A 15,575-nucleotide genomic window follows, 5' to 3' on the forward strand; every position below is an offset into this window, starting at 1 on the left:
TTGGTGCGTGTGGGCTGGAGTCCATATCCACTTTTACAATGCCAGCAAATTAAATTAGGGTAGTCCAATTACAAAATAATTAGTTGTAACAAAAGTTTGAAAGTGAGAGGTTAGTAGTTTCTAATACAATTACCAGTTTATTTATTATTTTAAAATTAAAATAGTTTGTGAAGAAAAAAAAAGAGTAATTGCACATTACAAAAGACCATAACATAGTATTTTCTAAATAAACCCCAAAACTAGGAAAACTATATTACATAAAAACTATTCAATCTACAATACAATAATGTAATATGCATACTAGTCAAGATTATTGGCGGAGCCAAGAGTGGCTATTATCTGATATTTTATACACCGAGCTCATCTTTTTTTAATATATATGAAACTCAAATTATAGACTTGAATAAATTTCTGCATCCGTCACCGGTTATAACAGCATCCATGCTCGCCCTCCGTTCATGTTGAATTGTTTCAGTCTACCGAAAAACATTACTATTATGAGGATAATTTTACCTTCATCGCTCCATTTTCCGGAAAATCCGTACCATTTGTTGACACATTTTGGATCTGCTCTTAGCTGACGATCGCAGCTATAACCAGTTGTGAATCCAACGTTGCCGTAGGCACTGCAATTTGTGGTCATAAACAAATTAGAAATGGAGTAATATTTATGACAATTTTTAGTTATAGGATTGGTCAAATGTAGACTAGTTAGTTAATGAAATATTGACTTTTTTGTTTGAAAAGAGAGAACAATAAAAACGGGTCATTTATTATCATTGTGAAAAAGTAAAAAAAAAAAAAAGTCTACTCATCATAAATAAATGTCGCATATAATTTCTGACCCTTTATATATTAATTTTACAATCGTATTTTATAGTTTTCCCCTAAGCCTTGAAATTAGATATATAAAAAAATATACTACTAGTATAATCCCATCACGGAATAAATTTTAAAAGATGGAACTTTTTTTAGACAAGTCGAAGATTCTTAAATTTTAATTAATGTGGTTTAAAGAATCTTGTGAGATGGGAATAGAATTTTATCTTCGTCTTTAATTGATTTCCAGTTTCAAGAATATATCTGACCAGAAACTTTTTTAGTAACTTGTGTTTTTCAATCAAATATCATGTTTTTGGATCTTTTCAGAAAATAACTACTCCTATGACAATATTATAAAGAAAATCTAAAATGGAAGGTGGAGATGCACAGCTATTTAAAATTCTTATTTCTTAGGTTTTTATAACTACTAGTATAATCCCATCACGGAATAAATTTTAAAAGATGGAACTTTTTTTAGACAAGTCGAAGATTCTTAAATTTTAATTAATGTGGTTTAAAGAATCTTGTGAGATGGGAATAGAATTTTATCTTCGTCTTTAATTGATTTCCAGTTTCAAGAATATATCTGACCAGAAACTTTTTTAGTAACTTGTGTTTTTCAATCAAATATCATGTTTTTGGATCTTTTCAGAAAATAACTACTCCTATGACAATATTATAAAGAAAATCTAAAATGGAAGGTGGAGATGCACAGCTATTTAAAATTCTTATTTCTTAGGTTTTTATATAATTAAATAAAATAGATGTGCATGCGCCACATGATAATAAAATGACGCAGGCCATTCTGTTGTGTGTAAATTCAGATAATATACAGGAAATAAAAAATAAATAAATTAGCATTAATTTGTTTACCTTATGACTTCTAATGTGATATTGAGCACGCTGAAATTGAGAGGATCCTCTTTAAGGCTTTTCCTTTCAGTGATGCAAATCAGAATAATAAATATTGCAAGATAAGATAACTGTGAAAATATGAAATTTTCGACAATTGTATTTCTCCTTTTCTCTTTTCCTTCACATTTTGACATGATTTGTTCATCCTTCTCAATAGGTAGAAATAAAGTATATGGCGGAAGGTACCTGTAATATTTTATCAATGTTATCAATATAAAACATTGGTGATTATAATGATTTATTTGGTTCAAAATACACTACATTTTAAACGGTTAAAATTGAAACTCATCTCAATAAAGCAAAAAAACTTACTACTCTAAATGAACGGAGTTTAATTTCAGTGGTTGACCCGGAATGAAAAACTAAGACTGTTTTTTAGTAAACGTATGTAAATACTCCAGTTGGTTTATCAGTTTATGTTTAACCAAACACTAACAATAGTTAATATTTGTGGCAGACAATGATAACAATGCTGATTTGTATTTTATTGAGCACAAACTTAACATATGGTAACAGTAACAATATGACATAGAGAATATCCACTTATTTTTCTTGTTACCACTTACCATGGGGAACAAGATAAGATAAAGAATAACCTCACTACTTAAAATGTGCTCATCATAATAGTGAGGACTAGCTGTGAGAATTTGGAATCATAATCATGTGGAAGTTTCTATTTTCGATCATGCAGCAATTATGTACATATAATAAAACTAAAATTTGCCATATGAACAATCATAGGAAAGCTCTGTATTAGCATAATTTGCCATATGTTGTGTTTATGAATAAATATATAGAAAAAAGAGGGAGAGGGAGACTAACATGAGGAGCACGAAAAACACGAGTATGGCCGGGGCGATCGTGGAGAGATCGACGATAGTCTCACCGGCATGCCTAGCGTTAACGATTTGGAAAACGATGCCCACCACTTTTTGATACGTATTGAGGCCATCTAAGCCGGCATTGTTCCACTCCATGGAGGAGAAAAATACAAAACCGATCAAAAGAAATCCGAGCACCGTAGCTACAAGTAGCAAACACTGCAGCCCGGGGAGCAGGTGCATATATCCTATTTCCATGCCACTACTTTTTAGTAGATATTTTGCCATATTATTTCTTCGACCTATCCACAATACACCCCTCAGGGCTGCAGGGAACAACGTGTTCCCCAACAGCAACTGAGGGATGAGAATCAAAAGTAGCCCGGAATACTCCTTGAAAACCACCATATTCTCATTCGTTGGCACATATCCACAGCTAGCAAAACTAGACATCACTGTGAAAACAACAAAGGTCAATCTCTTGATCCCCTTGTTTCGGACCACATTCTTTGCACCCGAAACAAGGCCTAGATACATCAGAACAGACGCGATCCCAATAATCTGCACCATAGCAACATATCCCAACACAACCCAACCCAGAAATCGAATAGAACCATACTTGAGAGACTCATCATCAAAATCTTGATGAGATAGGTTCCCTGTCTCATCGGGCACTTTGACAACACTTACATGAGGCTCGTCTCTGCCCTCAACACGGAGTTTCCTAGTCACCTTGAAAGCGTTCAAGTGGACTCTGAGCATGGAGACGAAGATCTCGCCCCCAAGAAACATCAGAAACGTCATGACAACGAGCTGCGCGTTGGAGAAAGCCTCCATTTCCACAGATGACATGCTCGAGACAGTGGTGGCCGAGACAGAGGTGTAGAACAGGTCGATGTTTCGAGGCGTGAAGGCATCGGTTCTTGGCTTCAGAGCCTTGAGAAATCCGAAACCAACGCAGGAGAGTGAGAGAAAGTAGATAATATATGCAGAAAAGGCGTTGATTTTGAAGAGAATGATGCGGTGGCAACAAGACAAGAACAAGTGTATCATTTTTGAAAAATTTCTGTAACAAGAAAAGTCCATCACACTCTTACACTCGCCCAGTTTTGTGGGATTTTTTGTGCTGATAAATATGCAGTGGGGATTTATATATATATATAGGGAGAAAAGTCGTCACGGGAAAATTGACGCATCTAGGCATCAACTTTGTACCCAGTGACCCAATTCATAAAATGGAACTAAAAGAAAAACATTTAACTTTTCTAAAGTTGAGGGAGGGACAGTCTCTGTAACAGAATGACATGGTAATATTAATTAATTTGCTTTTGTTTTTTGATAATTATGAACAAAACTCCAAACAAGGTATTATCGGGATTTATAATGATACATTATGGTAGCTTAGCCTTAGATACGATTTATGTGTCTGAAAAGCATTATTCCATTTGAAAAGCATTATTTCATTATCATACATGAATCAAATCTAACGAGTTAAAAATGAAAAATGTCCACAACGACGGATCCAGAAATTAATCTGCGTGAGTATTTGAAAGTTAAATAATATAGATATTTAAATAAAGTATTTTTTTTTTCACAAAAATATAGGATAATTTATAGTATAACACCATCATTTAGTAAGTACTACCTACCATAGTCAGTCATAAAAATATCCCTTTGTATTGCGTACAATATAAAAAAGTAAAAATTAAAATCTCATACTACTAGCTAGTAAATCAAATATTCAGTAATATCACGTTGTTCATCTCCTGAAAATTGAAAACAATATACTATTGTTGTATAACTAAAAATACAGAATTTTACAAAACTCCTATTTTACTTCCAAGTTCAATTATGAAACATATTTTCAATCAAATTATCAAAATATTTATACGCCAAAACATTAATTATATACTAGAATAAATCAAATACTATCTTCACTTCCATTCCTTAAATCCAGAAAACAATTTTTTGAAGATATTCTCAAACATAAAAAGAAAATCACAGCCTTTAGGCCTACTTTAAGTCTGGGCTAAGTCTCATTTTTAATGAAATGGAATTTATTATACTACTACTATAAGTCTGGGCCATTTGGGCTATTTTAAATAAAAAGAAACTCAAGGACTAAAATTTGAAGCCCAATTAAATTAAAAACAAGTAGGGTAATAACCGCGGCTAGGTTTGGGGCAGAGGAATGATGTTGTGGGGTCGGTAGCCATGGCAAGGCATTACCTAGAGGTTCTTTGGCGTCCGGGTCAGCCGACCCCACCTAGTTCTACCACTGTCGAACTTTTATGACTATATATATGTAATTTATGCATTAAATGACAATGTTCAATATAAAAGAGAATTTTTTTTCAAGGAATACCAGAGTGGCAATTCGATACACTCGGATTTTGCACTATTTTAAAGCTATTATTTAGTCCGTTTTGAATGTTAAAGGTGCATTATATATCCATTAATTGCATATTTTATCTATTTTGGTATTTTTTTTACGTGTTTTGTGAGAAATTTACATTTTAGAGCCTAAAATAAAAGTCAAAAGTCGAAGTTGGAAATCTGGAGCTTTAGAACCGTCCAGCGGTGCTGCAACCCAGCCAGCGACCGCTGGCCGCCACCGACCTCTGAGCCAGTAGCGGTCCGCTCAGGGAAAGTTGTGTTGAAAAGAATAACACGCCCAGCGACCGCTGGCGTGTGCGAAGCGACCGCTCCAAGTGATCCAGAAGCTATGGGATGATTGCCAGCGACCGCTGAAACAAAGTGCAGTGACCGCTGTTCAAGAGGCAGAGGCTACGGATCAATCCACAGCGACCGCTAGCCAAGGTGCAACAGCCCGCTAGGAAAACGCGGCGCACAGATTTGACCTACTTTCTCCCAAAGATTTACCATACTTGGCTACTTTTTGCCTTAATTTAGGATGCACGAATTTGTGGCTATATATACCTCCTTAAACCTCATCAACAAGGATCTTTTTTTTGCCAAATAATTCCAGAGCATAATATTTAAGAGTTTCTCTTTGATCATCAAAGTTCAAGGGTTTTGAAGAAGGAATCAAGAGAAGATCAAGGCTACACGGATTCAACCTTTGAGTTTTATTTGCTTTAGTTCTTATGTTCTTTATGATTTCCCTACAAACTAAGTTTTTAGATTATTCTATCATGTGTAACTAAACTCATAGAATTCTAGGGATGTGTTAGTAACGACTTTAGTTATACAGTTCCTATTTATTTAATATCCGTTTTGTTTTTACTTTGTTTATATTCAAGTTCTGGATAATTGCTTCACGTTTGAGTGACACATTATGTGATGATCTATTGACTTGCTACATAATCGTGAGAGGAGGTTGGCGAGTTAGAACGGCTTAGTTGATAGTACAATTATCTTCCTTTAAAACGACACTGTTAGTTGAGAGTGAGGACTTTTCAAGGGTCTTAGGAGCTTTAGGGAGTTACAAATCTAGGATTGACGCCTCTAGTGTATGTAATCTATGTTTGTACCGCATGGGAAAAACTTAGGCGACTCGTCCTACTGAAGTATGAACTATGTTAGGGTGTTGTAGTTGGAATCTGTATAACCATAACTGTGAAAGCACATTCCTGGAATTCCCTTACCTCATCTGTTTTATCTCCGTGATTTATTTGCATTAGTTGTTTTTAGTTTCAAAAATCCAAAATCATTTATTTATCCAAATAGTAGAAGAAGCTTATTAGAAGGTAGACAGTCATTGTCTGTTTTTCCTGTATTCGATATTCGGTAACGGTTTTTGGCTATACCAGATATACTCTGTATACTTGCAGGTTTATTTAGTGCAAAAGTAGTGCATCACAATCCTATATGGTATATCATACTAATAAACTTTTGACAAATGAAAATAGATATAACCTCAATTACAACTAGATATATAGATTATGAAAACACTCCAAATATAAATATAGACCATTTATTATATGGAAAGAGTGTGCACATTCTCTGCATAATAAATACTCTATACCTATAGGTCCATCATTTCATGTATTTAAAATTATTAAATCATTTTTTCACTAAGTCATCTTAGAGTGTCCACAACGGGTGAGCCACGACGGCGCTGCGGCGGTCTACTGTTGGACAAGGGCGAGCCGCGGCGGGGAGGGCGCAGCCGCATTTGCGGCGTGGACGGGGCGATAGCGGCAGAGGTGGTGGCAGAGCCGCCGCTCCTGTTGCACGCCGGAGAAAGCTGCGGCGGTGTCCGCCGAATAATTTTTATTTTTAAAAAAAATTTATCTATAAAAAATCTATTCCCAGTTCATTTTTTTCATTTCATTCCATTATATTTATTTTTGTCTAATAAATTTTGTTCCCGTCCAATTAAAATATACCAACAATTGATAAAATAATGTGATTTGTGGCTGTGGCGTGACTGTTATTGGACTGAACAAGTTTTTGTGGCTGTGGACAAGTTATTGTGGCTAACGATCATGCCACTGTGCAATTAGCGTTGACCATTAGTTTTTTGACGGAACCGTAAAAAAAAGGAATACTTCGGCAACATTTTCATTTGTTATGGACCCATTTTTTAAAAAAAGTGAATGTTTTGGACCAAATTCGTATTTTGGTCATATGTTTAGGACCAAAATTAGCCTTTACTCTATTCCCCCAGTCCCTAAAAAATAGTCAACATTTCAAAAATACATATTTTAATGCATAATTGGTAAAGTAAGAGAGAAAAAAATATGATTGAAGTATTTTTAGTGGAGAAAGAGACCCACATTATTAGAAAGAATAAAGTTTTCTTAAATAGAATTGGCCAATCTACTTTTAAATATTATAATAATGTTCTTTGAACTCAAAATACATAATTGACTTTAACAATTTATTTGTATTAATAGTGTTTATTTAATTATATTTCTACTCTTCAATTATTATTGTATCCATATATATATATATATATCATTTAATCAAAATATTATTAAAATAAAAAACACAAATTATAATTTTCAATAATATAAATAAACCAAAATCTGTGCATCGGCACATGCGTTATACTCCCTCTGTTCCATTTTAACAGAGTCGTTTCATTTCTACACTTATTTTATAAAATTAATAGTAATAAATAGTTAAAGTAGAGAAAAAGTTATTTAAGAAATCTCTTACGTTACTCTTTCTTCACTTTAATTATTTATTACGATGTCCTATTATTTTTTCAAAAAGAGTGCGCTTGAAATGCCTATAAACATTCACTAGTGATTATAAATTCATGACATTATAAAACAATATTCATGTTGAAACTTATATATTGCTTTCTATCTTTTCAAACTTTCACGTGTTTATCGTGAGATCACTATACACAATATGTGATGTCTTATCCTTTGTTCTAGTATTATGGAATATAATTCATTATTGATTGGTCTTAATCATTTTGGCATGCCAAAATAGAATTTATGTATGAATATATTCCTGATTCTGTTCATATTCAATTGGCAATTAAAAAAGATGCAAAATTCTGGCTGATCAACGCGATTACAATTACAACCTGAAACTAAGCTTGAGACTCAATCTTTCAAATATGAATAAATGATTTATTCATGCTTTCCATATTTTCCGAATAATCTTATCCAATAATTATTGAACTGTCTTTTCTAAAACTATGACAAGTAGTTATCAAAAGTTCAAAACTACTCGCATTATTTTTGAAACTTCATTAAGTAAAATTATTCTTTTCGATCCATCTATGTCTATAAAAAAAAATTCATTCGATCTTATAATTCCTTACATTCTAATGAAAGATACTTCGTTCATTCCGCTATAAGTGAAACGTTCCTTTTGAATATGAGATTTTAAAAAATGTTGTTTAGAAAATTAAGTAGTGAGACAATAAAGTATACAAGAGTAAAATAAAATAAGAAAGTGAAAAACAAATTATGAGATTAAAGAAATAAGTAGGAATATTTTTTATTAGAAAGAAAATGAATCCATTTAGATGGAACGTAAAAAAAGAATACTAATCATTTAACATAAAATAATATTTTTTTATAAGGATTGAAAAACAAGAGAAATTTAAAGGGAGAATCGCTTATAGTAATATTTTTACAGTCAAAGAAAACATATCGAGGAACAACCGGCGCTCATATGCCAAACAGGTAAAGTATAAAACCATACCCTTGTGGAATGATAAAATTTAAAATATAGTATTAATATATAATACTTAATTACAAATATAGTATTAATATATAATACTTAATTACAACGTCATAATAGTTTCTGTTGATATTACTTTATTATTTAAGAGAGATGTGATGTGAAGATATATTTAAGAAGTTCAAATATATCATCTATATGTTTTTTGACGGTATAGAATATTATTTTGGAATGATATTCTTATTAGAGTTTATAGTTTATAGTAATTTTCTACTTCAAATTTTATTTTTAATTTCTTCGTAATGTTTGTTAAATCTTAAATAGGTTTGGGAGTTAACTAGCGGATATGGGTGTGGATAGTGAAGTATTTATAATTCGGGTTTGGAATATGTATGTGTTAATTAAGAGTCGATTTCTCCTAATATGAATATTGGCAGTCGTGGAAGCGTGACCGATCACACAGAGTATTGAGATTGAAATAAAGTGCGAAACATGTAAAAGTAAAATAGGATTTTGTATTTCTAGATGGCTTGAAAAGAATAACAATGTCTCTTTTTTATAATGCTAAATACCACAACTTAACTAATAAGAAATAAACTTCCTATGCATATATGAGAAGAATTGTAAATTAATAATAGACTAAAATAATGGAGATATTATGTAGATGTGCTCGTATCAATTCTCCCACGTTTGAAATCCACCTTGTCCTTAAGGTGGGAACCACGAAGCAACGAACAGACTTGAAAGTGAAAATCTCGGTGAGGTATCTGATCTCCTCCTGGATCAAATATACACCAATAAGCTGAGTGTCTTCGTGCATCAACGTCGAGCGATGTTGATCGATGGTTCATACTTGCAACATCACCAACATGCCAATCCACATAGAAAACTATCATGCTTCACCTCCGAAAACGGTTCTCGGCGTGGAAAAACAACATTACATGACACATATATGCCATCTTCACTAGCATAAATCGATCAACGAATGTTAACACTAGAATAAATAAGATCTTTTTCCCGTGCAATCACATCCGGTAGATCTAGGTCTAATTGTTTTTCAATGGCTACGTGCAAAATCTCCTCAACGTCCAACAAGACTTCTTCCTCTCCAATGAAATTAGGGCTGCCCGACAGAGGGTTTGCCGCTGTTGGGAGTGTGACATTAATACGCTAAGATTTTGCCTTGTTTTTATGTTTAATGTTCAAAACTCGTTGCTCTTGATTTCCCTGAGCTTTTGTTCAACTAATTGGTCGTTACCTAGATTGTTGTTAATCACTTATCGGTGATAGCCTTGATTGGTTTATCTTATGTGCTCCTACAATATTTGTGACAAGAGTATTGATACATGATAGGGAGAGATCATAGTAAACTTGAGTCGGATGACTGTAGAACTAATTAGATTAACTAAAAAGTAAGTGAAATCATTAAAGGTCAAAAATGGCCCTTAACATATGACCAAAATACGAAGTTAGTCCAAAACATTCATCTTTTAAAACTGGCTCCATAACAAACATTCATCTTTTACGGATATTATATATTCCTTTCGTCCATGATTAAATGTCCTATATCTGACCGACATAGGTTTAAGAAATTGTTTAACATTATAAATTAAAGTAAATAGAAAAAGTTAATGGAATGTGAAGCCTACTTTTATATATTGGTTTATAATAAAATGTGAGTGTTAATGCGTTATGAGTTAGTGGAATGTAGGGTCTACTTACTAAATATTAGTGAAAGTGAAATGAGACATTTATCCACGGATGAACAAAAAAGAAAAAAATTGGACATTCAATGACAAACGGAAAGAGTAATATATACACCACATTTAACATTTTTTTTAATAAGAATAAATGCTCAAGCTACAAGGATGGTGAGCCGAGAGTACATAAAATCGTCCAACAAAAAAGGCAAGCTAACAAAGACTAGCAAAAGAAAAACCCAACACAAAACAAAAGATAAAGCTACCAACACCCAAAAGATAACAGACAAGCCCCAAAAGATAACAACAGACAGAGAGAAAAATGTTATTCGAGCAGGAACACACCACCAAGACAAGCCCCAAAAGTCCCAACAAGTAGCAAGAAGAACTCGGATCATCATAACCAATCAAAACCAAGACTAAGCAGAAAAGAGCTTCACAAAAATACTCCCTCCGTCCCACTTAAAATGCAACATTTGAGAATCGGCACAGGATTTTATGTAGTGTTATTTTGTGAGTTAATGAAGAGAGAGTAAAGTAAGAGAGATGAAAAAGTAGAGATAGAGTTGTTTCCATTTAAGGAAACGTTTCATTTTTAATGGGACAACCGAAAAAGGAAAACGTTGCATTTTTAATGGGACAGAGGGAGTATAACCTGTAAAGGCAATAGAAACGATCAATACCTGTTGATATTCTGTCCTGTAAAAAATTAATATAGATGATAAAGAGATGAATTAAAGATATATTATTTTTTAATGAAACAAAAAATTTAAACTAAATTTATTAATATTATACTCTCTTCGTCCCATAATAGATGTCAAACTGAATTATGATATGAGATTTTTGGAGATGTTATTTTATATTTTAAATGGAGAGATAAAATATATATTTTTTTATATTAATGTGAGAGAGAACTTTTTGTAAAAAAAACGTGGCGCTTTTTCGTGGGACAAACTAAAAAAAAGTGTTTATCCCTTACTATAAAAAAAAACAATCTTTGATTCATTTTTCATCGAATTACTCCCTCTATATGCTAATAAGAGTCCTAAATGGTTTCGATACGAGTTTTAAAAAATGTAAAAAGAATGGATTAAATAAGTTAGTGGAATGTGAGTCTCACTTATATATATATTAGTATTATAATAAAATGTGAGTGGAATAAGTTGGTGGAATGAGAGATCGACCTACTATTTATGGTAAAAGTGAAACATGACTCTTAATGGAGGATAGACGAAAATGAAAAAAAATAAAACTCTTAATAGGGGATTAAGAGAGTAAATTTTATCATGAATGATAGAAACAAATATTGGGTAGTAATAAAATCAAACTCTAAATATTGTACAAACTCCAAACTATGATCTGGACAATTAGAAATTGTCAACAGATGCCAAAATAACAACAACAAAAAATATCAACATAGTTTCAATACATATTATTGTGGGACGAAATAAAACGGAAAAGTGCATGTTCTTGTAATATGGAAAAAATATTAATTTTAATAATAGAAAAATCATCATTCAATACTGTTAAGTTTCAGAAACAAAATATAAGAAATTGCGTTATTTTAGATTAAAATAGCACTTATCTAAAATAGCACTTATAATTTTTTATTAAAATTTTTACTACTTGAAATACTAATATTTGTTGGGATGTAATAAAATGCAAACTCTAAATATTGTACAAACTCCAAACTATGATCTCGACAATTAGAAATTGTCAACAAATGGAAAAATAACAACAACAAAAAATATCAACATAGTTTCAATACAATGTTAACACAACATCAACCGTTGACACTGTGTTGACATTTTTTGTTGCTATTATTTTGTCATCTATTAACATTTTCTAACGATCCTGATCAGAGTTTGAAGTTTGTACAATATTTAGAGTTTGCATTTTATTACATCCCAACAAATATTAGTATTTCAAGTAGTAAAAATTTTAATAAAAAATTATAAGTGCTATTTTAATCTAAAATAACGTAATTTCTTATATTTTGTTTCTGAAACTTATCAGTATTGAATGATGAATTTTCTATTATTAAAATTAATATTTTTTCCATATTACTAGAACATGCACTTTTCCGTTTTATTCCGTCCCACAATAATATGTATTTTTTAATTTTGAAATTTTTTTTCCATCAAATAAGATGAGACTCATTCTCAACTAATAATATTTTAATTATTTTTTTTCTCAACATGATTCTTACTTAATCAATTTTATACTAAAATTTATATTAAATTTAAAATGAATATTCTTTTGGGACAAGGAAGTATAACTTCCCCTAAATGCTTTTCAATAATTTATTATTTCCACAAATGGAAATGGGCTCCATATCAGCCCGTATATTAAATAATCTTCAAACTTAACACTCATGCATACTATTGTTATCCTTATTTACCGCTCCAACAACTCCAAAATGAATGTTAAAATGGTCTTGCTTCTCCGTTTTATGTTAATAGAGTCATTTTCTATTTTAGGATGTTCTAAGTTAATTGGGTCATTTTTACTTTTGACAAAAAGTAGTTCTCCATTCTACTTTATTCTCTCTTCATTTCTCTTACTTTATTCTTTCTTACTATATTCACCATCCATTTAACACACTATTCTTAAATTTCATGCCGAACAGAAATGTCTCTATTAACAAAGAATGAAGGGAGTAGTTTGAACAATGAATAATGCTATCAGATAAGAAAAAACAAATACAAAATTAAAAGACTACAATTTATAAGCAGAAAGCACGAAATCTGAGATTAGGAAATGAGATGCCATCTAGTTTTCCAGTCAACCATAAGGGAATCCTATCTATAGGAAGGGGATGGCCGCCCCCTAGTTCTGTCGCAACGGAAGCCTTGCAACATCGTTTGTAGCGATTTCGTTCTTTTGGCATAGAACGAATACCTACTATTGTAGATGCACTCCTACTTATGATAGACTAAAGTTCAAATTTGATTATTTACATATGTTCTAAAAAAAAATTTGGTCCTATACATTAAGTGTGTTACTTTTTATTCTCAAACTTTGATCCAAAATTAACCTTTTTCATTAAATTTAATTGTCAAATGTAATCAAATTAATGATTTAATTATGAATCTAACTAGCCAGATTAAACTAATTAGTTTCAAATTAACCTATACCTTTTATCTACAATAAAAATTAAATGTGAAATTTTTATAAATATTAAATCAATTTTGTTTTATTATAGGTAAAAATGTAGTATTGTATAAATTTTAATATTTTTATTATATGTACAAAAATATTTTATGAATGTTTATATGTTTTTATTGTTAATTAGATTTATAATTAAGTCATTAATTTGGTCAAAATATGTTTGACCGTTAAATTTAACAGAAAATAATAATTTTGGACCAAAATATTTTATTTGAGACCAAAAAATAACAATAACATACTTAATGTATAAGACCAAAAAGTTTTTAGAGCAAATATAAGAGACCAAATTTGGACTTTAGTCCTTTGTTATATCATCTACTTATTCTTTTTTCTTATTTCTTTACTCTAATTTAACATTATGTGCTAATTTGTGCCCAAAAAAACCGTTATATTATATGCCTTACTGAAAATTCGGTAGGAGAAAAAGTCATACATGTACCTTCCAAAATTTTCTGTATAACTTCGGTACTGTACCTCTTTTTGTATGTTATACTAAAATTCGGTATACCAAACTTTCAACATCAATGAAATTAGAGTATATGGGTTTTTAGAATATTATTTATATTTTATAATTTAAAAATATATTAAATATATTTTATATATTAGTTTATTAATAAAATATGAGTGAAAATAAGTTAGTGAATTTAGATCTGCTACCAAAAATGGTAAAAGTAAATAGATCATTTATTGAAAACTTGAGCAAATAATATAATAATAATCTACTCTAAGTGAATCATTTTTTCAGAATGACACATTTTTAAAAATAAAAATATCACTATTTCTTACTTTATTCTCTCCACGTAATTTATAAAATAATATTATGCAAAATATTATTTCATAATAGAAATGTCTCATTTAAAATGGAACGGTGACACGGTGATCGGGGAGGTAACTTTTTTATTGTGTTAAATAACAAAAACCGAAGACAATAAAATAACAAGGGCAGGGGCTATATTAGTAAATACGATTACAGGGGCAATATAGTAATTTTGACGTGGCCACACTCTTCTTAACACTCACTTCACTACTCTATGAAGATTGAAGAACTCTCTTCCTCTCTAATGTCTTCTTCATCCAACAAAATAGGTAACATGACCACGAAAATTGTGCGGCTGAAGCAAGTCGTAACCCGCTGGAAATCCAAGAGCGCGAGGACCAGCATTTCCTACTCCTCATCCGACTCCGATTCCGACGAACCGGCGCCTCCAAACCGCCGCACTCCCTCCGGCTACGTCGCGGTCTACGTCGGCCCGGAGCGCCTCCGTTTCGTAATCCCCACCCGGTTCCTCAACCTCCCGGTCTTCGTCGCCCTCCTCAGCCAGGCCGAGGAGGAATTCGGCTACCCGCCCACCGGCGCCCTCACTCTCCCCTGCGAAACCGCCTTCTTCTCCACCATCCTCCGCCTCCTCGACAAAGACGAGGAGAAGTTCTGCGCCCTAACCATCCACGAATTCGCTCAATTCGCCTCCGAATCGTGCAATTGGTCATCCTACAAATGATCCAGCCCCATTGCTGAAGAGAACTAGGGTTTGAAATGATCTTTAATTTTAATTTTACTTTTTCTTAAGGGAGATTAGTTTTATTTTGAATTTAGTTGAAACTAATTTTAGATCATCCTTGAGGCCAGAGGTTGGAAGGATGAATGCTGGTTGCTCAATGCGATGCTTTAGTTTTCCGATTCCCTTTTTTATTTGTTAAAGGGATCGAGATCCCCAATTTTTGTAGACCAACGTTGAGATTGATTTTTAATGGAATTTCAATGTTGAAAACAGAGAATGTTTGATGTTTCTATGATTTTGACATGATAGATTTTATTGTTGTTGTTGTTTTCGTGTGTAGCTACCATCTTTATTGGCGTTTTCAGTTGAGATTTTGTTTGTTTTTTTTATATTTTCGGATAACATTTACTATTAGGAAATTTGTTATTAATTGTTTAGTGTGCTTAAAATATCGTGAGTATTTTGGATATAAATGTGGTCAGATTTGCACTGATTCATAAATGACTGGTATTATTTTAATTTAAGAGTGAACTAAA

General features: G+C 32.0%; 2 protein-coding genes across 2 annotated transcripts; one reads left to right on the forward strand and one right to left on the reverse strand.

The window, feature by feature from the left end:
• Positions 1 to 223: 223 nt before the first annotated feature.
• LOC125212352 (probable cation transporter HKT7) lies at positions 224 to 3,695 on the reverse strand. Its single transcript, XM_048112491.1, has 3 exons — positions 2,560 to 3,695; positions 1,696 to 1,923; positions 224 to 626 (listed from the first exon to the last, which is right to left on the reverse strand). The coding sequence occupies exons 1-3, from the start codon at positions 3,642 to 3,644 to the stop codon at positions 428 to 430; spliced, it is 1,512 nt and encodes a 503-aa protein (XP_047968448.1). The 5' UTR covers positions 3,645 to 3,695; the 3' UTR covers positions 224 to 427.
• Positions 3,696 to 14,589: 10,894 nt separating this feature from the next.
• On the forward strand, positions 14,590 to 15,305 carry LOC125217038 (auxin-induced protein X10A-like). Its single transcript, XM_048118861.1, has one exon. It carries the CDS (start codon positions 14,602 to 14,604, stop codon positions 15,037 to 15,039), a length of 438 nt encoding a protein of 145 aa, XP_047974818.1. The 5' UTR covers positions 14,590 to 14,601; the 3' UTR covers positions 15,040 to 15,305.
• The last annotated feature ends 270 nt before the right edge of the window (positions 15,306 to 15,575 follow it).

The sequence above is a fragment of the Salvia hispanica genome, chromosome 3, assembly GCF_023119035.1.
Source record: "Salvia hispanica cultivar TCC Black 2014 chromosome 3, UniMelb_Shisp_WGS_1.0, whole genome shotgun sequence".
NCBI lineage: Eukaryota > Viridiplantae > Streptophyta > Magnoliopsida > Lamiales > Lamiaceae > Salvia > Salvia hispanica.

Bases quoted from the DNA above. Each gene is read 5' to 3' on its own strand.
- LOC125212352 (XM_048112491.1), bottom strand. From the start codon at position 3,644: ATGGACTTTTCTTGTTACAGAAATTTTTCAAAAATGATACACTTGTTC. The intron at 1,924-2,559 runs GTTAGTCTCCCT...AAAATATTACAG, and splicing joins GTGTTTTTCGTGCTCCTCAT to GTACCTTCCGCCATATACTT. The intron at 627-1,695 runs GTAAACAAATTA...CACAAATTGCAG, and splicing joins ATCACATTAGAAGTCATAAG to TGCCTACGGCAACGTTGGAT.
- LOC125217038 (XM_048118861.1), top strand. From the start codon at position 14,602: ATGTCTTCTTCATCCAACAAAATAGGTAACATGACCACGAAAATTGTG.